Below are 23,347 nucleotides of genomic sequence, written 5' to 3'. Positions count from 1 at the left end.
CATCTACCCTCAAAGGGGATTTTGAGCAATACGATAAGCAGATGTCTCACAAGGTGAATTTTCTACAAGAGAAAGCCATTGATGTAGCAAAGGCAGTGCAACTTGAGAAAATTCTCAGGGAAGGTACAGAAGCCAAGGTAGAGGAGGCACAAGTGAGGGCCTTAAAGGCATAAGAGCAAGTTGAGGCCACTATAAAAATGGCCGACATGGAAAGGCATAGAAGAGAAGAAGCAGATAAGTGCATGAAGGAGCTCCGAGATAGGCTCGAAGAAGTGAGAAGTGACGAGGACGTCACAAAGAAGGAGCTAGCAATGATGCAAAAGGATCTTGAAGATCATAAAGCCAAAAAGGCGGGTCTTTACAAACGGCTTTGCAACATGCAGAATGCATTGAACATTGAAAAAGACCAGATGATGGAGGAGATGAAAAGGGAGAATGCAAAAAAACAAAGGTAATGCAGGAACTGCGAGAGAGCTTCAAGACTAGGAAGGATGGGGTAGAGAGCAAACAGGTGGAGAAGACAACGAGGAAGCTCTCTAGGCCAAGAAGGATGCAAAGAGTAGCCACGATGGAGCAAGTTACAGCAGCCACCACGGTGGAGCAATTTGCACTAGCCATGGTGAGGGTTGTTTTTTTGAAACACTGTTGGAAGTCCAAAGAGTAAGCTACAAGACCCTGCAACAAGATTACGATAGGGCTATGCACAAGCTTATCGTGGCTTTGGATAGTTATGAAAAGCAGTCCTCGTCCTGAAAAATTTCCAAACTAGAGTGGAACTCTTGGAAATGGCCCATGTTGATGTTTTTGAGAAATTTAAGCAGCTTCAACAGATGCTAAGGGATTCAGATGAAGCTATTGCACATAAATGAGCAAAGAGTGGAGGAGATGAAGGAGAACACCCACAGCCTTAAGATGAGTGAGGAAGGAATCAAGAAGCAACTTCGTCATGTATAGAGCAAAACTGTGGTATTGGTGGCCGCAATAGTTAAATCAGATGCCTATTCTGCTATGCAGCAGGGTTCGAAATGCATGGTCTACCATACCCCCATCATAGATGACTACATGATTTGATGGCTTGTGTGCTACCACCCTGTGCATGTTTTTTGCTTTGAGATGTTTGTGCATACAAAATCACTATGTAGAGAATGCCATTTTTCATTGCCCAGGTCATGGACAGATCAAATGTGCATGCCTGCGTACACCTATCTACGATGAGAATATAGATGCTATAGTTCAATTTGCCATTTGGGCAAAGGATGCAAAAGACAAGGAGCTCAAATTGAAGAAGGCCAAGAATGAGCCTACCTGTGAGGAAAAGGAGCCTAAAGGGAGGAACCAACCCCCTTCAGGAAAGGAGCAAGAAGGGCCGAGTGTGCAACTAGGAAGATCAAATCAAGGAAAGAGGAAGTGGCATGAAAGGAGGGGTCGAGCCCTTGAAGGAAGGAACCAGCCCCATTCTGGAAAGGAGCAAGGAAAGGAACAAGGAGGGTCGAGCTTGCAATCATGGAACCCAACAAGGAGTCCTTGAGATGTAATCTAAAGGAAAGGAGTCTTTAAGATGCAATCTATGTAATCTGTGTGTAATCTATTGGATTGTTAATCTTCTCCATAGTTTACTTGGGCAATGTTTTCTCACCTATGTGACTAGATAGTGTCCTTTGATTCTCGCCAAGGACCATAATGTGAGATGAAAGATTTCGATTAGACAACTAACATGAGACTGAAGAATAAGAAGGTCGGGTTCAATGAACTCAAAGATTTCGATTAGACAACTAACATGAGACTAAAGAATGAGAAGGTTGGGTTCAATGAACTCTTTCCCTATTTAAGTACAGTGCAGACACAACTAAGAGCCCATTATGAAATCTAGCCCCAAAACTCTGTACATCGACCTACCTATTGTGAATCTATGCATACCCAAAAGACTTTGGAATGATTTTATTCTATCTAAAATGATGTTGGATGACCTCCTCACAGAAACAAACCTAGAGAAGGAGGAAAATAGATGCAAGGAGGACATGCTTCAGTGGTGGGTGTATTACTTGGAGTGAGCACATTAATTTCCCTGGCTATTGCTTTTCTTGCTCCTTTAAGGTACTTGTTAAGATCATGATGTAGGTTTCTTTTGGTAGGACATAATAGAGGCACAAAGATGTATAGAGTGCAACGACTAGGATGAAGAGGACCCCCGTGAAAGGAGGAGTTACTATGGGCATACAAGTCGGCAGAGTCAAGCAAGTGGTGTGTAATTCGAGTGTGTAAAGAGGTCTGCCATTGTGCATCAGACTGGTCTAAAGAGCTGGGAGGGTGTAGATCCATCGACATACTCCTAGTTGTCATGAAGTATAAGAATGGTCTCCATTCGGTATTTCCATGTGTCATAATTGAAGTTGTCTAGCTTAGAAGATGCCTCCAGATTGAGATTGCTAATCGAAGACATGGTGCAAGAAATGTACTCAAAGTGTCGTGAAAAATCACTGTCTGAATCAATTGCAAAACACTAATTGTGGCAAGTGAAATTTGAACTGTCGGTGAAGGTAGAACTACAATATATAATCCGATTTGAATTACAAGGCTTGTGGCAAATGATGCCAGGAATAGCCAAGAGGCTTTACAAGGTTGAAATAAAGTGCACAATGCCCTAAAATAGCTGAATATGCTTTACAATGATGGCATGTGTGTGAAATCAAATCATGTGCTATCTGCCCACTGATCAATCGGCAATGCCTCTGAACACTCTGAAGTCTGCTCACTGAAGTGATGAACGTCAGGTTTCAGGTAATGTGATGATGTGAAATTGTATGTGGGCATAGGGATTGACTCTAAGTAGTAACTAGTCAAGAATTTTGGGCATGGCAAAATATGAAGAGGGGAGAGGAGAAGAGTGGAGATAAGGAGAGAGGGCATAGCTAGAGAGCATACCACAAATGACTAACTGTACACTAGATCTAGTTGAAAATGTAGAATATATACAAACCCATTTAGGGTTAGCATTAGGGCATCTAACCCTTTCATTTATAGCAGTCTATATGTGTTAATGCTATGCACATGTAATCACATGATGTTGAGCGTGATCTCTCAATAGGATGTAGCATCTATCATAGGAGGAGCTAATAGTAAGAAGGCCTAGAAGCCTAAAATACAATTGAGAATGCATAGTATATCCTTGAGGCATATGAGCTGCCAAATAACTTCATGCTGGAGGTGGTCTGGTGCTCTATGCTAGAGGCTTATGCATGTACTAGTGAGAGTATCTACTATATGAGAGCTACCATCTAGGATCTTAGGCTTGAGCTGCTGCTACTAGGGGCTTATGCTAAATGGTCAAAACCAACTCATGTGAGAACGTGTATGCCAATGATCAAGCCTATAGTAAAGTGATGGAAACTATGTGTCGAGAGTAGCCAAGAGGTTGTACAAGGCTGATGGATATGTGTAGGAACCAATGCCAAAAATAGTCAATGAATATGACTGTACATGGGTGGCATATGTGTGTGCAAGAAGAATGCAACAATCCTGAATCCGAAGAAGATCACTCTACCAAGTATCACATTATGCGATGAACTACCAAATGCCAAGTGATTGATCTAGTGTCAGATGTATGAATGTGTATATTGATGACAGATTCGATGGGACTAACCCTGCTAGGAGCTAATCGAGTAATTTGGCAATACCTTACTTGGATTGGAGGAGTTTAATCTCCTCTATGGCTGTGCTAGTCTATAGCTAGACTACACGTCGAAGCATAAAGTGAAACAAATGGATTTTAGTTCATTCATTTTATGTGTTGGGTGGTAGGAACGGATTAGGAGGTGGTTTTTATGATGGGTATTTAATATTTTTACCACTAACCGTGTAGAGCACGATATGAAATCATGTTTGCTTTTTAGATAACCCCAAAACTCCATCTAGATCAAAATTTATGGATCGCAAAAGAATGGCCGAAATTTAATCTCGATATTGGTGTCCTCATTGGTGGAGAGGCCTCCCTTGGTCCCCACCAGGCTCCCACTTGCCTCCCTCTTGCCCCCACCACCTCCTCAGGCATGTACTCCTCCCTTTTGGGCCAATCCCCCTACCCTCCTCCCTCTCTTGGTAGGCCCAAAAATATGTGAGTTTTTTTCCTTGTTAAAAAATGAAAAATTTCTAAAACGTGTCCCCCCCCCCCCCCCCAAAACTATCCTCATTGACTCAAGACCTTTCTCTCATCCTCTAATAGTGTAACATCTAATTCAAGAACTATTACCTCAAAAAGAGAACTCTAGGGGAATCTTTCACTTTGAAAGATTCCCTCTTTTTCATGTGAATTTTATGCTTATTTGAAAAAGATAGCCTTTTTGTGTGATGGTTTTCGAAAAGATACATAAAAACCATGCTTTTATGAAATTTTACTGACAAATTTTTTGGAAATCGGGCACAAACACCTACAGTTGGAATACCAAAATTGTAAAAAATACATTAATTTTTTAAAACAAATATAATAAGGGCCTATGCATCCAATGCACATAAAAGGAACATGGCATAACATGTTTCAAAATCCAAAAAAGGTACAAATCACATTGTTGCACAAACATACATGCCACTGATCCTACAAAGAACAGTACTCATCCTTTGATTCTACACCTTCAAATGCACTAGAGCTAAGCTTTGTGTGGTAAAAGTTGAAGATCCTTCGTCCTCTAGGCTGTCCACTAGAACATTCTCTGATTCAACCTGGGCAAGTTTAGCTGTGCCACCCTCTTTTTTGCATGGCGTATCTTGGCTTCCATTTGTTCACTGCATCCGATTAATGTCTTTGGAATTTTTTGGGATATTATGTATTGTGTCTCCTTTAGCAAATGCCCGGCTGTGTTAATTGAAATGCATATACCAAAATATCTACTGCATCCAATTGTAGAGTATCAATTCTTGCACAATTCTTTTGTCGCCCTCTTCCCTTTTTGGCCACGCTTCCTTGTTATAACCATCTATGGGTTATATTGACCCATGAAAGCATCCATGGACTTGGTGAAAACCAATGCACCTATATTGACTTGGTGTTTGAACATTCCTTTTCGACTTTCACAACTTTAGAAATCCAAAAAGGAAATCCACTAGGATCATCTATTGCTAACACAGCAACCATCATACCCACTGCTAAGTCCTTGATTCTACCACTCCACATTTCTTGAACCCTTTCCCTGGCTTTTTTGGACTTTCTTGCTCCAAGGTACATTTCTCTCGATAGTTCTTCTTTGAAGGTGCATGTAAATGCACATGTAAAGAAGCATTCATACGTGCATTTACAAAATCTTGTTCAATACATTGTGGCCAACTAAAATCTGACACATCTTGGGGGTCATTTAGTAGGTGATTTTGATAAGTATTTGGGATGCAAAAAATGGATTCCACCATGTCCACACCACATCTTCAAAATACGTTGCAGCATCCTAGATTGTTTTCTCTAATCTCATTGATTGAACTTATAGGGTTTACATCTCTCCCCTCCTTCATGGCTCGTTGCAACTCCCTCATTGATTGTAAAGGTTGTAAGGGTGCCACATACAACTCATGCTCTGGAACACACTTCAGGAACTTCAATCCTTTGACTAGAACCCAAGTCGGTGATGTGGAATAGAACTTCCCCACAACAACGTCGTGCCTTCTTGATCTTTCTTCATTCAAAATTGGTGTTGAAAGCTTAACTCATTAAGCTTCTCAATACGTCGATCAATTCGCTCATTGTCACCGAACACAAAGCGTCTAAAATGTGTTGTTTTTTCCATGTTTGTAATTGTCAATTTGGCACATATGCATCCTATAAAATGTGAATCATTGCATCCCCATTCCATGCTTCTTTCCTTCTCAGATTTACTGAGAACTAGCTAAACATCTGATCAATATGGTCATGTGTGTAACCAACCATAAGGAATCCTAATATCACTTTTAGAAATATGCCTTTCTCCACAAGCATGCAAAGATATGCCAACACAACTTGATTCTTGTTCTCTCTCGATGTGTTATCAAGTTGGACATACAACACTTTTGGAAGAGGTTGTGTAAGACTCCTCAATGCATCATTAAGAATGAAAACTATGAGATTAGGATCATTTCTTACATTTGGTGTCGTCAAATAAACCTTGGGGATTAATTCACCATGGTAGATCGCATCCAACCACGTGATATGTGATGAAGTTCTCCTCTTTCAAATCCTTGGGCACTCGTTTGAAGTGTGGAAGATTGGTCTTCTTTTGATCCATCCCATCAATGATCATGGGTATGTACTTATCAGGCTGTTGGTGAGCTCTTCTTTTTGTGATGCTTCGCTAACTTCTTCCTTTCTAGAGCTTGCATTTCTCAATGCATTTGTAACTCTGCGATTGTTTCTTCTGCAAATATAGAAAACGATTAGATGTTGCAAGCAAACAATTTTTGCCAAAATGAAGCAAAATTTCATGGCATCATTAGAGACACCTCTCTCTTGTCCTTGACTTCTATTATGCAAGGCCTTCAAATCTATACATGTGGCACACACACCAAAGCGACAAACCTTTGGTATCTTCATGTTGTTGAATTCATTCTTCCAAATCCTACGAAAATGTTGGTATGTCACGTACTCATCACATGCAGTAACCATGGCATCCTTGTACATGGAATGCTTGGAGAAATTATCCGGTAAGTGCAACTGGTCACTATTTGGAAGAGCCTCGGCATGTTTTTACACAAAGTCTTGCAACCACGAGCATACCATATTGCCATGTGGTCCAGGCACTCTCATTTGTCCTGTTGTACAAATGTAGGGGTCTTTATAGAGGCGGGCATGTAATCTTTTTAGCCTTTCATTGCCAAGACAATGTGCAAGTCTATATGCTTTGTGACAAACAATCCTTGAACCGAATGAATACTCAAACACAATTTTGTTCATATTGTTTTCCCTAGGTCTTACAGACCATGCTAGATAAAAATTTGATCATCTTTATTCATTTCAACATAATTTTGCTGCCGTAACACCCTTAATTTTGCAACCCCAAAAGTGACCATTTTTTGTAACATTTGTCCAAAAGTAGTGATAAAAATGATTTTGGACATTGCACAATCCAAAATTAATGAAATACATGTTTGCAAATACTTTATGTGGGAACACCCCCATAAAGCCACAATGTCCATGCTCCCAGGGTAACAAGACATGGGTGAGGGTCTAAGTGCCACTCTGCATGGGAGCCATGATCCACCAATCCAACAATTCTACCCGATTGAAATGGAATCTATAATAAACATCATCAGTCGATCTAGAAACCATGTTACTTGTAAGGACATCAAAGACTAGGGCATACTCATCCACACCATAGATTGCAATAACCTGTAGAGGAATGCTTGCTCCAGTGAATGCGCTCATCCAAGTGGAATACAAAGTAATCTTATCATCTGTTTCCATCCAATCCACTAGTATGGCTACATCAAACTGCTGAATTCTATGAGCACTCCCTCTCAAATAGCTTACTAATTGGGATTTACTGTCCTCTAGAAGTTTTTTGAAAGTTTTCCAGGATCCCACTCTAGAGGTAGCACCCCTCTCCCACTCGGACCCCTCTCCCACTTGGACCACTACATATAGTGTGAGGCACCAAGTGGCTTGCCATGATCATCATCAAGTATGTTGCCGTTCCCTCATTGGGATAGTTTTTAGATCTTTGTTGTGTGGAAAAAGTTTTGGCGTAGGCTCTGGAAATCCCTTAGGAAAAAAATGATCACTCTTTTCTTTTGGCTTTCTATTCATGGAGCAATTGCAGTGAACCTATGGAGATCTAAACCTACTTGTCCTCATCGTTTACCACATTGTAGCTGAGTCAGTACAACATTGCCTTTGGAGTGCAGACAAGTGAGGACAATCTGGAAAGATGTCAATATCTTTCATACATCACCTTTCTATTTGACTTTGGGTTCAGTAGCTTGGTTATCTCTTACTGGCCCTCAGGTGTTTTTTGAGGGACATGATCTAGATCTAGCTCTCATTGTATGGCGACACTCAATGGAGTCTTGTTCCCTCCAGGATGCTCCCTTCACTCCTTTCAGAGCTGCTCATGCCTCAATAGACACGTCTTGGGAGATTCTTGCTAGCATTGTAGCTTGGCATATTTGGAGAGCCAGGTGTACAGAGGTGATGGAGGGTATCCAAGATAACCCTTCCTAGGCTATGGCTAGTATTTGGTTGGACACAGTACACAATTTGATGGCCATATGGGCGAGCATGTAGGGATCCTCCAAAGCAACCACTGCAAGGAGAGTTACTTTTTTCAGATTTTGGAGAGGATCTCCTTTCTTCTCTGAGTCTCTGATAGGGTTGAGTTGGCATTTTTAGCCTCTGCCTTGGTTTTTTATTAGCTCCTTTTAAGCTGTTTTTTTTTCCTCATGCATTGCATGATGTACTCCTGCATTTGAGCTTGCTCTCACAATTTTCATTCATACTTAATGAAGTAATTTTCTTGAAAAGAATGTGAGTTTGATCCTCACTATTCTAAATTATAAAAAGCAATTATTAGGAGGGATCCAATTAATCAAGGAGCTTTCACTAAGGAGTCACATGGAAATGGCGACACACCAATCATTGGTAATAAAGGATGAAAAGGGACAAAGTATACTATTGAAGATGGCTACCTACTGTACAAGGATAGAGTATGTGTCCCAGCTAATAAAAGGATATTAGGGGCCAAGTTCTTTTCGAGTGTCATGATGGTCTGAGTGTCCAACCGAGAATTTAGAAGACATACATGCTTATGAAAAGGCAATTATTTTGGCCTGGAATAGATAAGGACATCCAAGACTATGTAGTGAAGTGCCAAAAATGCTAGGTCAATAAGGGTGAACACCTTAATGTAGGAGGTCTCCTACACCCATTGGAGATTCCATCTGGCAAAGTGTGAAAGTATCTCCATGTATTTTATTGTTGGACTACCAAGACACAAAGTGGGCATGACTCTATGTGCATGGTTGTGGATTGGTTAACCAAGAATGCTCACTATGTTCCAACCAATGAAAAGGATAAAGATCCAAAACTAGCTAGGCTATTTGTGGAGTATATTTATAAATTATATTGGCTACTAGCCAGTATTGTTAGTGATTGGGATAGCAAATTCAACAACCAATTTTGGATGGTTGTCTTTATGAGGTTGGAAACTTCTTTGAATTTGAGCACTATAGATCATCCACATAGTGATGGTCAAAATGAAAGGGTCAATCAAGTCATTGAGGATTTGTTTTGAGCATATGTAAGTAAACAAAAATTAATTAGGAACATTATTTGCCCATATTAGAATTTTTATATGATATTGCCAAACATTTAGCTACAGGTTTTAGTCCATTAATGATGATGTATGGATTTCAAACTATAGCCCCACTAGTGGCTGTGGGACTCGAAAAAGAGAAGGTGCAAACAACCAAAGATTTTCTTAAGAATATGAATAAAATACTAAAGTTGGCTAAAGAAAGCATTAGAAAGGATCAAGATAGAGCAAGAAGTTATGCAAACCCCCACCGTAGAAGGTTGGAGTTTGAAAAAAGTGGGAAACTCTATCTAAGGGTACCTGAATCTTTAGAATCCCTAAAGACATTTATTTTCCAAATTTGTCTCCTAGGTATTGTTGACCATTCATAATACTTAAGGGAATTGGATAACTTGCTTACAAGTGAGCCTTACCAAAGGGATCTAGACTACATCCAATTTTTCATTTAAGTAGGCTAAATCGAGCTTCTTCAAACTTTTTCCTCAACATGTGAGCATCAATTATCATCACAACAATCAATTATTGAAATTGCATAAATGCTTTCAGACATTAAGAGACATGGAATCTTTGATTGCTTTGAGCTACCCTCATTTTCTCATAACTTTCTATAACGATTCTCTATGTTCTTTTTCTCATAACTCCAATAGATTCTGCAGTATCTATGTGCATAGTTGATAATATATCTTGTTCGTGTAGCTAAAAAATGATGTCACCCTCTTGTTGGTCAATAAGCTTACTACCATCCTCCAATGTCACTTCAATGATTGGCCATTTTATGAGTTGAATATCAATATTTTTAACCTCATTGAGTTCATGGGCCATATTGTCAATTTGATATACTAGCTGGTTGGCATAAGTTTTTGAGGTAGTTATAACAACATGATCACTTCCATGAGGATATGCCAATAACATGTTTCCTTAGCAACAACTTATGTATGATCAAAGGACCAAAGAAGAACCTTTTGATTAATAACCCGATCATACATGTTTTGCTTGTATTTATAAAAAGTTTCCCTTGCTGCATATATATGATTTCTACAAGTATTGTTTATGTCCCACATGACAAAAGATCTAACTTGCTCTAAGAATGAAGCATCTATAGTTATTAAGAAAGCATGGCATCCTTAACTATTTCCATTTTAATATTGAGTGAAACCTTGCTGTACTCAAGTACTTTAGATTTACAAATGCTAGTAGCAGGGTCATTTCAATGAATAGATTCCTCTCCACCAACTTCTCCGTCAATACCCAAGATTGAAATGTCTCCTCTAGCATTCCCTTCATTTTCGAATGAAGAAAATACACATTTGAGAATAGAGCAATAAAGAAATATTTGTAAAATATAAAGTAGAGAGAAAATTCAGATTAAACACAAAAATTCTTTTTTGAAAGTTTGAAAAAGAAATTGAGGAATATAAAGGGGACCCTTTCTACTCCAACATTAGGGATGATTCAATCTCATCAACCCCCTCAAGATTGTGGTCTTAGTCTCATCATGCTATGTGAGTGCTATGTACATGCTCTACAAATTCTTAGGATTCACTCTTGATGAACAATGTTTGTCAATGTAGAGAGAAGAAAGGAGAAGGAATCCCCACATGCAAACAAGTGGATTTACATAGTTTAGAGAAGGATGCATGTGTTAGGGTATCCACCTTCAAATTTTCAAAATAGTATGCTTTAGGTTAGGTTTCTAGGAGGTCCCCCCTTTGAACTTTGGCCTAGTTTATAAGGCATAAAATCTAAATGAGTTCACAAAGGGTCTCAACTTGATGGAAATAAGAATTAAATTAGAAAATAAGAAGAGTAAACAAGAATAAGTAAAGCTAATTTAAAAATAAAAAGTTAACAGTGAGAGGTCTCCCATCATGCTATGCATATGTTTTCTAAAGGCTCAAAATGCTATCTATCTCTACTTTATTTACTCTTGATGGATGATATCCGTCAGTATAAAGAGAAGCAAGGAGATGAATCCCCACATGCAATGAGGTAAAGAAAATAGCTTGGACAAGTCTTTATGCATTGAGATTTATACATATTGGGCTGATGTTTCTAGGAGGTCAGGCCTCCAAACTTTGCTATAGGATTAAAATCCAATGGAATATTTAGGCCATCATAGAAAATGAGAAAGACGTTAGGAATAAAGAACATTGAAGAAGACTATGGTCAATGGAACTCTTAAAATTAAAATCATAGATTCTAAGTCTTAGGATCTAATTTATCAATACTTCTTGAGGCAGTGATCAATTTCACTCCTTATAAAACCCTCGGACCGAATGAAAGCATCAAACTTCTAATACCATTCTCTAGGTGCTTGCTTAAGACCATAGAGGCTCTTCTTCAACTTGCAAACTAAATGCTCTTTGCCCTTTTCTTCAAAGCCTTCCAGCTGCACCATGTAAATTTCCTCATGTAGATCCCCATGCAAGAAAGCTGTCTTGACATCCATCTGCATAAGCTCCATATCTTCTGCTACCACTAGTCCAAGCATGCATCTAAGTGTGGTCATCTTCACAATCGGAGAGAATATCTCATCAAAGTCCACACCCTTCTCTTGCTTGAACCCTTTAGCGACCAAACGGGCCTTGTACTAGGCACATCATCACCTGTGACCTTCATCTTGTAGACCCATTTACATGGCAATGCTTTCTTTCCATGTGGCAAAGAAACCAAGTCCCAAGTCTGATTTTTCATAAGTGAACTCATCTCTGATTGCATAGCATACTCCCACTTGCATTAATCCTCACGCATCATAGCCTCTCTGTAGCAAGAAGGCTCCCCACAATCAGTAAGCATCACATAGTCTACCCCTGGAACAAACCTATCAGGCGGTCTAGACACTCTAGATGATCTTCTCAAGGGCATTTCAGCTTGTTGTCCCACCTACATATCAGCCGCATTTGGCTCATCATTTCCACCAATAGATGATCCATCATCTACCCTTGATTGTATATCTATGGGAGTACTTGGTGGTACCATTTCTTGCACATTTGGTGCATGGACAGCTTGTTGTCTATCAACATATGCAGGTGGATTCACATCCTGGAAAGTGATTCTCCTCATTTCCACATCCCTCATGGGTGCCTTATGCATCTTCTTCTCATTGAAGACTACATCATGGCTGCGTATGATCTTCTTTGCTTCTGGATCCCAGAGACGATAGCCCATATCTCCACTTTCACCATAACCCAGAAAGATGCATTTCCTAGACTTAGGATCTAGCTTCTTTCGAAGCTCTTTTGGCACATGTGCATATGCCTCACACCTAAATATATGCAAATGAGAGTAAGAGGGTTTCTTATCATTCCATGCCTCTTCAAGAATACCACCATCCAAACTCTTACTAGGTGATCTATTGATCACATGCACTACAGTCTTCATTGCCTCAGCCAAAAACCACTAGAAAGAATTGCATTGGAAAGCATGCATTGCAACCTTTCTTGAATAGTACGGTTCATCTTTTCTACAACTAGATTTTGCTCTAGAGTACGAGGGGATGTGAGCTCCCTCTTAATCCCACGTGTATCATAGAAATGCTGACAGTCATGAGAGAGATACTCTCCACCATTGTCAGTCCACAGGCATTTAAGCATTCTACCTGACTGATTCTCAACCAAGGCCAACCATTTCTGAAATACCTAGAACACATCACTCTTTCGAGCTATAGCATAAGCCCACACTTTCCTAGTTGCATCATCAATGAATGTCACATAGTATTCAGCCCCACCTAATGACCATGTAGGCATGGGACCACATACGTCTGAATGCACCAAATCAAGCTTTTCAAACTCTTTCTTTCCCCTTCTTTTATGGGCTGATTTAGTCTGCTTCCCATAGAGACACTGCTATGTGCATAAGCTATAATATGCATGCTTAGATAGCACTCTCTACGTATAAAGTATAGATGATGATATGGCCTATATGCCAAATGGAATTTTATGCTTGGGTGTTAGGTGTGATGATGTGGTAGTGGGTTCCATGCTAGTGTTGTACTAATGTTGTGGATGTTGATTGTCTCTTTGGAACTTGGAAGAGACAAAGAGACATAAAAGAGACTCAGAGGGCAAGTTCTCTTGGTGACAATATGTTGAATGAGCAGAGGTTGTGAACAACATTCTCCAAAATTCACAATGTATGCGAGGAACTTATACGTTCTCAAATTCACAATGTATGCAACTAACTTATACGAGATCAATGTTCCTCAAGACTACACACTACATGTAACCAATGTAACACCATATATCTACCTGACGTAGCCAAGACTTGATGACACATTTCTTCTCTATCACTCACAAGATATCACAATGGGGAAGAGATTGATATCTAAAGAGATACAAGTTCTCTATGTTCCCAAAAGTATACAATAAGCCCTTAATGTACTCAAGCTTATTGGATGCATAGGGAGTCACAAGCTCACATCTCCATCCCCTCACGCCAACCGCACAAGAATTTGGTGCATATGTGTACATAAGAAAATCTTAGTTTTTTAAAAACCACAACAAATCTCTAAATCATGCATGCATCTAAATAGAATCTCAATGAAACCTCAAATTTAGATCCTTAAGGACAAGGCCTCTGAAACCATGAACACTATAATTAAGGACAATCTTCTTGCTTGCTGAATTTTCTTAGTAGCCTCTCCATCTTGCAAGATTATATTTGAACTTTCCAAAAGCCAATATGATCTTCTACCAATAATGTGTACTAGCTTATTTTAGGGCGATTAATCAATGAAGTTGAGGCTAAACAAAAGGTTTGAAGATTGGAAAGAGTGCTTTTAATGTATTTTTGGATATTTCTTAGTGTTAACTTAATGTCATCAACAAATTGTTGATGCACCAAGCACGCCCCCCAAGGAGGACAACTCAATCCCCTTGAGATTCTCTTTCTCAACTTGTTGGTGAACCCTTGGTGAACAAGCCATCTAAGAGGATCAACTGCAATGTCAAAAAGTAATGGAGCTATACCTAATGAATGTTCTTAAAGGGAATGATTCTAATACCTTCCCATTCACACAATCTTTTGCATCAGCATTTGTTTAAAAAAACCAAATATAGATAGCGATCAACCCTCAATGCTAAACCCTAAACCCTAGAATACCCCAACCCCATTCTTATAGCTTTCTAATAAGCATTTGTTAACAAAAGCTGAATATAGGAAATGAAAATTGGGTGACACCATTATTTGATCTACAAGCGAAAGGACAAAAGGAGATGGATCAATGATGGGGTCCCTATCCTCTCCTTGGTTGCTTTTGGGAGTATGTTGCCCCCAATCCACCATCCAAAGAAACCAAGAGCTTGGGGACATGAGGATCCATAGCGTACGAGAATCTTCATGCATGATCATTGATACCCTTTGCCAGGGATACTTTGAATTTGGGAGCCGTGATAGTGATCCATACAAGAAGCTAGGCTGGGATTCCATTGGTGGTGGAAGATGAAAGGAAGGGTGAATAATTGAGGTTGTGCAAGGGGGAGATTGATTGAAGTTACTTATGAGGTCAGTATGGTGAAGAAGATTGTGAGAGATGGCAAGAGGAGAGTGTGCAAGGGGGAAGGTGAGCAAGATGGAGAAGCCACGAAGGGAGAGAGGACCTTTTTCTCTCTTTCTGAAGGTCTTTGTGCAAGGAGATTGGATGCTTGCATACCTTCTCCTCAAGGAGTCGCCTTCATCTTGGTCTTGGACTAGAAAAGAAGATGCACTTCTTTGACTGACCTACGAGCCTTTGAATAGTGCAAGAGACAAAGAGAGAAAAAAGAGAGAGAGAGCAGGTCCTCTTGGCAATAGTACGTTGAATGAGAAGATGTTGCAAGTGGCTTTAGTAAAAAATTCACAATATATGTGACTAAGTTATACATTCTTAAAAATTCACAATGCATGTGTGACTAGCTTATATGAGATCGCATGCAACCAATGTTACACCATGCACCCAATCTAGCCAAGACTAGGTGATGCATTTCTACTCTATAACTCATAAGATCACACACACAAGAGGCAATGGGGAAGATATCAATATGTGAAAGATATACAAGAGTTCTATAGGTTCCCAAAAGGTTGAGCTCATTTTTGTTGGATGCACAAACAAGCTGCAAGCCCACATTTACATTCCCTCACTGCCAACCACACAATACCTTTAGCTCTCAAGTGCTTCTTGCAATGTCTCCTTGTAGCTTGGGGACTCTTTCTCCAAGATCTTTCTCCAAGAATTGAGTAGAGCTCTCTTTATTCATGCACACCATGCAAAATGCCGAATGTGTACCACTACACCCATTCCACCCCCACTCCTTCCTAATTGTTGTATTGAAGTCTTAGACCTGGAGAGTGGATGGGTAGCTAAATACCAAAACATAGTCACATGGCTCCCACTGGGCACATGCCTCTGATGCGCACATAAGAAAATTGTAGTTCCCTAAAACTTGCAATAAATCTCTAAATCATACATGGATTCAAATAGACTCTCAATGAAACCGCAAATCTAGAAACAAGGACTCCTAAACCATATACAATATGATTGAGAACCATCTTTCTCCTTGCCAAACTTTTTTAGTAGCCTCTCCATCTTGCATGCTTATCTTTGAACCTTCCCAAAAACTAATCCCATCAATTTTTCAGTGACACTTCAAACCCTGTAGGTATGCCTAGTTGCCGGAATACTCTCCCTTTGGTAATCTTAAGCACCCATTGCCTGCTAGAAGGGGTTGATCATTCGACACCAATAATGTATTATAGCCTATTTTAGATTGCTAGAAGCCAAGGCTAAAAAAAGGTTTCAAGATATGATAGAGTGCTTTTAATGTCTTGTTGGGTGTTTCTTGGTTGACTTTCACTCCCTAGATGACAAAACCTTTGGAATCGCATCTCTCCCAAGTAAATCCCCCCCATATTGAAATCAGTTACCCACTAGCAAGTCTAGATGGGTTGATCATACTTGCAACATCTGCAATGGGAGCATAAACAGAATGCATTGTGAACTGAACTGTTAAAGTCACAATTGAGTGCAAGCCAAGTGCCTAATGAATCATAAGTACTAGAGATAATATTTTCCCAACCTGAGAGATTGGATACCTAAGCATGGACTTCCTTTTCTTTCCTCATGATTTATGAAAAACTTCATTCTTTTGTCCCCACTCGTAAGGCTCTAGGTCGAAATCACTTCCTTAACTTTGACTTCTTGAAGAGCTAAAATTTTTGGAGAAAAAGAGTCATTTCTTAGCAAACTACGTAACTCCAAGTCTTACTAGTTATTAGTTAGCCCACAAATATTCAATGTGAAGCAAGATATAGGCTTACTTAGTACCATTCTTCTTCTTCTTCTTTTCTTCAAGACTTGCCACTTGATTTAATAGGTGCCCAGATCTTGGAAAATAGTTTAGGAATTAGTTAGCGAGGGGTGTGAGTCCAATTAACGTAATGTATATGGTTGAGTAAGGGCCGAATTTCAATTAAGGTAACCATTATAGATGATTTAAAGGGAGAGCACGTGTCGCAAAACAAAAACTTTAAGGAGATGAAATGAAAATCTACTGCCCAAGCCTTTCGTTCTAGATCCTTCTCCACCGCCTCACACAAGTATAAAGCATAGGAGAGGACAATTCCCAGGGGTGCAAGGTGAGTAGGCAGAGGGGGGGGAGGCAAGGAAGGAGGGGGACCTAAGGAAGAGGAGAGGAGATGGGAGGTAGGCAGAGAGGATGGAGAGACAAGGAAGGGGGGAGGTGAGGAACGGAGGAGAAGGGAGGGCAGAGGCCTTCATTCTCAGAGGATGAAGGGAGGGTAGAGGCAGAAGCTGGTCTTAGGCTAGAAATCGAATAGTTGACGAAGGCATGGGGAGGCCTCTGGGAAGAGCAAGTGGATGCAACAAAAGTTGAAATAACCGCCATAGCCAGAAGAGCTTTGTGAAGGGAGAAGAAAGAGAGGCAATCACAGCAAGAGAGGCAGAGCTCGGGAGAGGTGCAAGAATTTTATTCAAAAAAATAAGAATGCATTGGAATAGATCCGTGTTGAGAATCATCAGTAGGTTTATTTTCGATTAAGAGCGACCTATTAGAAATTTATTACTCAAAATGTTGAAAAAGTCTTGCCACTTGATGTAGTATCCCTTCTTATTTTGTAAGATAACTTTTGCTTTGGACAACAAAAGGAAATATTTTGCATTTGCAAGATAGTTGAATATATCTTTCACAAAGTCTTCATCCTCCAATCCCTCCCTCACGTGATCATCTTCTTTGTTAATGTCATCTTCAAATTCCTTTGACCCATGCACTAGAACAACCATGTTCTCTCTGTTCAATGCCTCTGAGACCCATTCATCTATTTCTTGATCAATACTATTTAGCACATCAAATGTATTTTAGATGTTCTCTTGTTGGCCTTCTAGCCTTTACCCTCTATGAGGTCGCTTACTACATAGTAGATACTAGCTTCTTGATTACTAGGTAAAAGACCCAATTGAATGCACACTTGAGAGTTACTCTTGGGCCTTCTTTCAATAAGAAAGGATAAGTATCTACAATCTCAAAAACTTCCTATGGAAATCCTATGAGGGTCCTTCATTATATAAGGGTTGTGAGAGACTCATGGTCTCTTATACACCACAATTACACACATCTTTGAAAGAGACTCTTTCCATGGTGGTAATTAGGGCATTTATTAAAAGAATCTAAATTACAAACTTAGGGATGTGTTGGCTCGAAGCTATCCTATCTTCCGATCTTGGGGGGGGGCAACGATGAGGCTCAAAGTTTATAAAACCTTAGGTACCCATTATAAGTAATTTTGTTGAGAGACCATAGTTCTCTTCCCAAACTTGGCACCCATTTTAATCTTTCCTTTTAAAGGTGTCAACAATGCATTGAATACAGCACTTTAAAGATTCTTATGGAAGATGGCCTCTGCAACTCTTGCCCTTACATTGGGCACACATTCGGCGGGATTGAGCAGCGTGTACCGGGATTGAGTAGAGCGTTTAGAGTGAGACTCGCGAGCAGTATTGGAGCAGTTGTGCAGAAAAGGACGAAGTTTCCATCCTTAGCATCATCAGGCTTCATTCACAAGCGCGTGGCAGATTAAATTATTTAGAGTGGCACACAAGTAAAGCAGAAGACTCAGCTGAAAGATCACAACAGAGGCGAAAGATTGACGAACTTTGAGGTACAGATCTGTCGATAGGCCCTCGAAAACGGTGAAGGAAGCACTTGAGCTTCGTTGTTTTCGTGTTTGACAATTATACTTAAAAATGACAAGCCAGACGTGGGTGATCTTAATCACTTACATCCACAATGGCGGTAAGTAGCGGCGCAGTGGATAATTCCAGACCATCAGAAGTAGCATCACAATCCGTTCCTACTTCAGAGTGAGCGCTCGCAGGTCGGTTGGTGAAGGTGAAGCAGCCATCTTGGGGATGGTCACCGTTAAAACTCCCTCTGCGTACGCAGCACTCGCAGCTTCTGGTACCGTGCAAGCAGGCAAACGAAACCGCCATGGATTCACGTCAAGATTCTGGACCAATAATGCCGCCTTTATCCTTTCAGCTCCTTTCATCACTACTTTGATCGCCCCCGGCACAATCTCTACGAACTCTGCCCTCACGTCTTCCGCCATCAATCCAGGTTGTTGAATCAGAAATGCATAATAATCCTTTGTCTCTTGCACCACAAAAGGAGTCTCTGAGGCAAACGGCAGCTCCAGCATCTTGCAGAAGACATGCGGCAGGCGCTGGAGTTTCTTCTGGGACGCAAAAGGGGAGAGCATTCCAGCAGACAAGAAGCACGATCGGATGTCGTAATGGAGGCTGATGCTACGGCGCTTGGCAGGCCCATTGCAGTAGGCGGGCATGATGTAGGAGAGAAGCAAAATTGCTGCAGAAACACTAAGGAGAAAGAAATGTGCAAGAGATCGATAGCGGCAGAAACAAGAATAAGAAAGAAACAAACCGAGAGAAGAAGCACGAGAATTAGTGAGTATGCGTAAGAGCTATCACTCCTGCAGAACACGAACAAGCGACGGATCCCCAAGTGAAGGAAAGCTATGCGAGCAAGCAAATACCTGCAAGCTCACAAACGCGAAAAAGGAAGGCGCACCAGGAAGGAAGCAATAAGACAATGACGGAAGGCTATTAAAATTCGCTCCTAGCTAGTTTTTCATTGATCACTTTTCGCTGTCGAACCTATTACTTAATAAATCTATTTAACCTAAGCTGTTCCCCATATTAGCTATCTACAAGTTATGTTCATTAATGCTAAATTTCCTTTTATTGCCAAGATGCCAATTTCCGACTTCAAAATTTCATAACTCGTAAACGCCCAAGCTGGACAAATTGCAACAATACTTTCGTAATTTTGAAGAGAAAAATCACATCTACCAATTTGCCCCCTCCTTGTGCCTCTGCTATCCCTTGCTCCGCCTTTCTCCCGCCCTCAATCGCAATAGGACCTATTAAGCTCATTAACCTAAGCTGCATCTGCACTCAGTAATTGATGTTGCTTCTTTCCTTCTGCTTGAATCTCTGCCGTTCCTACGGATAGAAATAGAATGGCACAGGAAATCAGACTCAACACCATTTGACCAGTCCGACCTACATTCACGAAGCTCTCGGTAAGAATCCCAGCCAATAGTTCTCTGACAAGCCAACTGGTGTTAGCAGCAGCAGCACAGAAGTAGTCGCAACTCTCTATCGCAAGCCAAAATGTAAAGGGAGACCAAATTATCCTCGACTCCAATCTCTACTTCCTTCTCTCCCTTTCATACACCCATCTTTGCTCCTTTATATCATGTGTGAGGCGGTGGAGAACCATCTAAAATGCAATCGAAACCTCTCCTTCTTCGCCCTACCTCTTCATCCCCTCCACTTCGCTTAGCTTCCATCCATAGTGCCTTACTCAGCCTTTCAACCTCGCTTAGTCATCTCTCTTAACTCTCTGCCACGCTGAGGCCATGCTCGACCTCGCTCAGTGGTCTGTCTCCCCTCCCTCAACTCTCTCTCAGCCTGCTCAGCCGTCTCTCTCCCCTCCTTGGACTCTCTCTCTACCTCTCTCTGCCTCGCTCAACCTCACTCAACTGTCTTTCTCCCTCAACTCTCTCTCTCTCTCTCAAGTCTCCCTCCCCCTCCCTCAAGTCTCCCTCCCCCTCCCTCTCCCCTTTCCCCTCATATACTCACCGAGGATGGCAATCTGAATTTTTTGCTCACGAAACTTCTCAACTTCTGCACCTTATCAAACCTTCTCAATTTTTTGTCGCTTACATTATTCCCCTTATTTTCTTGCATTGCATGCACCCTCTTGCCTCCACAATTATTAAATTAATACATCGTTCTATCGACTAGGGGGGCCCTATTAAGGGGAATCCTTTGGAGTAGCATTCCTGCGGGGAGAAAGATAATCGTATACCTCCATCAAAATCACCTTCCTCATCGAATGTAAGGAAGGTCCTTATTTTCAAGGCTGACTTCAAGGATTTTGATGAAGTTAGCCGTGAAAATGGGATGGGAGGACATTTCAGCAGCTCCAAGCCAATCTATTATAGTCATCCGTGAAGAGTTTTCCTCTAGGGAACCGAAAACTTTGGGCATCCATTCAGTGGAAATTGCATTACGGAGGTGTTCCCATGATATGGTACATGAATTTTTCCTATTTCTCCGTTCGGCTTGAGAACGCCCTTTGAGCCCTATAAGTTTTGAGCCACATATTAAAAGTCATCCTTGGACATCAAGAGTTGAGGGCAAATAGCCGCCATCAAGCCACAACATCATTCCCATGGGTGAAAAAGACCAAAAACCTTGAATTTTTTGACAAATATGACAAGTCTATTGATGGCCATTCATTGTTGGACTCCCGCAGCCCTTGAGGGAAAGGGGAAGCAAGAGATGCTAATAGCTACTAAGGAGCAAGATTTTGCCAAGAGGGAGTGATTCAAAAAACTTAATGAGAGAGAGGGCTAGGTTAGCTTGTTGGACATGAACATATATGCATGTGTGTGTTTGTGTGTGTGTGTGTGTGTGTGTGTGTGTGTCCCCACACACATGCACGCTTGCACACTCACATCCATGCACATTTACACATGTGTGTACATTTTCTATTACTCTAAACTAAAGATGTAGCAATATCTATATAGTCCAAGAAAAGCCATTGATGGAGGACATATACCAAGTCATCATCCCTAGTTACAAATTATAGCTCTAAAGTTAGTCATGTATAAAAGATTGTCTAGCTAGCTTATGTGCCATCTCCTAAACCTTCTTCTAATATCCTACATGTTTTCATGTGGGAGGCTCATCAAAGAGCTTATGCAAGCCATCACCCTCAAAGCAAACATTTCGTTAGATAATATGATGACAAAGTGGACATGGTCTTCATGACCTTTTTCATGTGTTGGCACATTTTATAACTTTATTATATTTTCACTTCAACATCATCTTAGAGGTTATTCTCTTCCAAAATAAAAACCTCATCAACAAAAAAAGGTCCCCTTCATTCATTCATTGATTAGCATACAATCAATATATTGTTTATAGAGTGCCATCTTCTCCCATGTATAATATTTCGGCTATCACCTCTGCTAGGTGACACAACTATACCATTGTCAACCCTTCACTCACTAGATTCCACACATGGGGATGATGGTTCTCATAGAGACTTGATCGTGGGGAAAATAGTTTGACCAAATATTTGTATACCCTCTTGGTTTAGCAAGAGATTAAAGTTAACAAGTTTTCCTATTATGGATTGGGTGGGGTGTATCCTCAAAAGGATGGCTAAGATGGAATGGAACCCATGACACATATGCCTTGAAGGAGGGACTAGAGAGAGAGAGAGAGGGGGGGGGGAGAAAGAGAGAGGGGGGGGAGAAAGAAGGGGGGGGAGAGAGAGAGAGAGAGAGAGAGAGAGAGAGAGAGAGAGAGAGAGAGAGAGAGAGAGAGAGAAGGAGGGAGGTAGGGAGGGAGGGGGAGAGAGAGAGAGAGAGAGAGAGAGAGAGAGAGAGAGAGAGAGAGAGAGAGGGAGGGAGGGAGGGAGAGGGGGGGGAGGGGGAGGGGGAAAGGGGAGAGAGAGAGAGAGAGAGAGAGAGAGAGAGAGAGAGAGAGAGAGAGAGAGAGAGAGAGGAAGGGAGAGGAGGGAGGGAGAGAGAGAGAGAGAGAGAGAGAGAGACAGAGAGATCTAAGGTTGGAATTTTTAGTATACACAATGTGAAGATTGTGAGTAGCGTGAAGTGATTAATTAAGACTCTAGGATCTACTCATAATTATTAGCGTCTACTCATGAAATGTGTTTGAATGGTCACACAAATCAATATTTTTGAAAATTGCCTTCTTCAAAAAGAGAAGATGTGGAAGAGTCTAAATTAATGAAGGATTGAGTAAGCCCTATGCATGCCACTCTTCAATCATCCTATTGTAAAATATCTCTCTCTCTCTCTCTCTCTCTCTCTCTCTCTCTCTCTCTCTCTCTCTCTCTCTGTGCATGCTCAAACATTAGAACATTTATGTGTCTTAGTTTCATATCATACCCCTTTGATCTCATACTACTAGTGTTGGTTTATCCTGGTTATTTCCTTTTGAGGCATGAATTAAGTCAATATATTGATTTACTTACAATTGATATTGAAATTTGCTAGACAATGATGTGCTACGTTATTCAATACCAACCATCACATACATCGGATGTTGCAACGAAAGCTTTCAAATCAGGAGGAAGACTTAATCTTATTTTAGGTTGTCAAACCTTAAGAATAGTTTTGAATGCATATTTCAATATTTCAATTTTAAAATTCACAATTGAAATAATACGAATCTTAGTCCTTGTATTGCTTGTGTAAACTTTTTTCTAAACCCAATACCAACCATCACATACATCGGATGTTGCAATGAAAGCTTTCAAATCAGGAGAAAGACTTAATCTTATTTTAGGTTGTCAAACCTTAAGAATAGTTTTGAAAGGATATTTCAATATTTCAATTTTAAAATTCACAATTGAAGTAATACGAATCTTAGTCCTTGTATTACTTGTGTAAACTTTTTTCTAAACCTAAGGCAATGTTGTATTTATTGTCAAAAAGAATTGTGGACCACTTACACCTTTATTTAGGCCATCAAGTAT

General features: G+C 40.5%; 1 protein-coding gene across 1 annotated transcript; it reads right to left on the bottom strand.

Annotated features, from left to right (window-relative positions):
• Nucleotides 1-18,437: 18,437 nt before the first annotated feature.
• LOC147880918 (uncharacterized) lies at nucleotides 18,438-19,352 on the bottom strand. Its single transcript, XM_087370199.1, has 2 exons — nucleotides 19,305-19,352; nucleotides 18,438-19,128 (listed from the first exon to the last, which is right to left on the bottom strand). Exon 2 carries the CDS (start codon nucleotides 19,092-19,094, stop codon nucleotides 18,603-18,605), a length of 492 nt encoding a protein of 163 aa, XP_087226325.1. The 5' UTR covers nucleotides 19,095-19,128; nucleotides 19,305-19,352; the 3' UTR covers nucleotides 18,438-18,602.
• Between the last annotated feature and the right edge of the window lie 3,995 nt (nucleotides 19,353-23,347).

This window comes from Dipteris shenzhenensis, chromosome 31, assembly GCF_047967505.1.
Source record: "Dipteris shenzhenensis isolate YYH24624 ecotype China chromosome 31, Dip_SZ_1.0, whole genome shotgun sequence".
NCBI classification, from domain to species: Eukaryota; Viridiplantae; Streptophyta; class Polypodiopsida; order Gleicheniales; family Dipteridaceae; genus Dipteris; species Dipteris shenzhenensis.
Note: the sequence above shows the minus strand (reverse complement) of the source record. Positions and strands in the feature narration are given on the sequence as shown.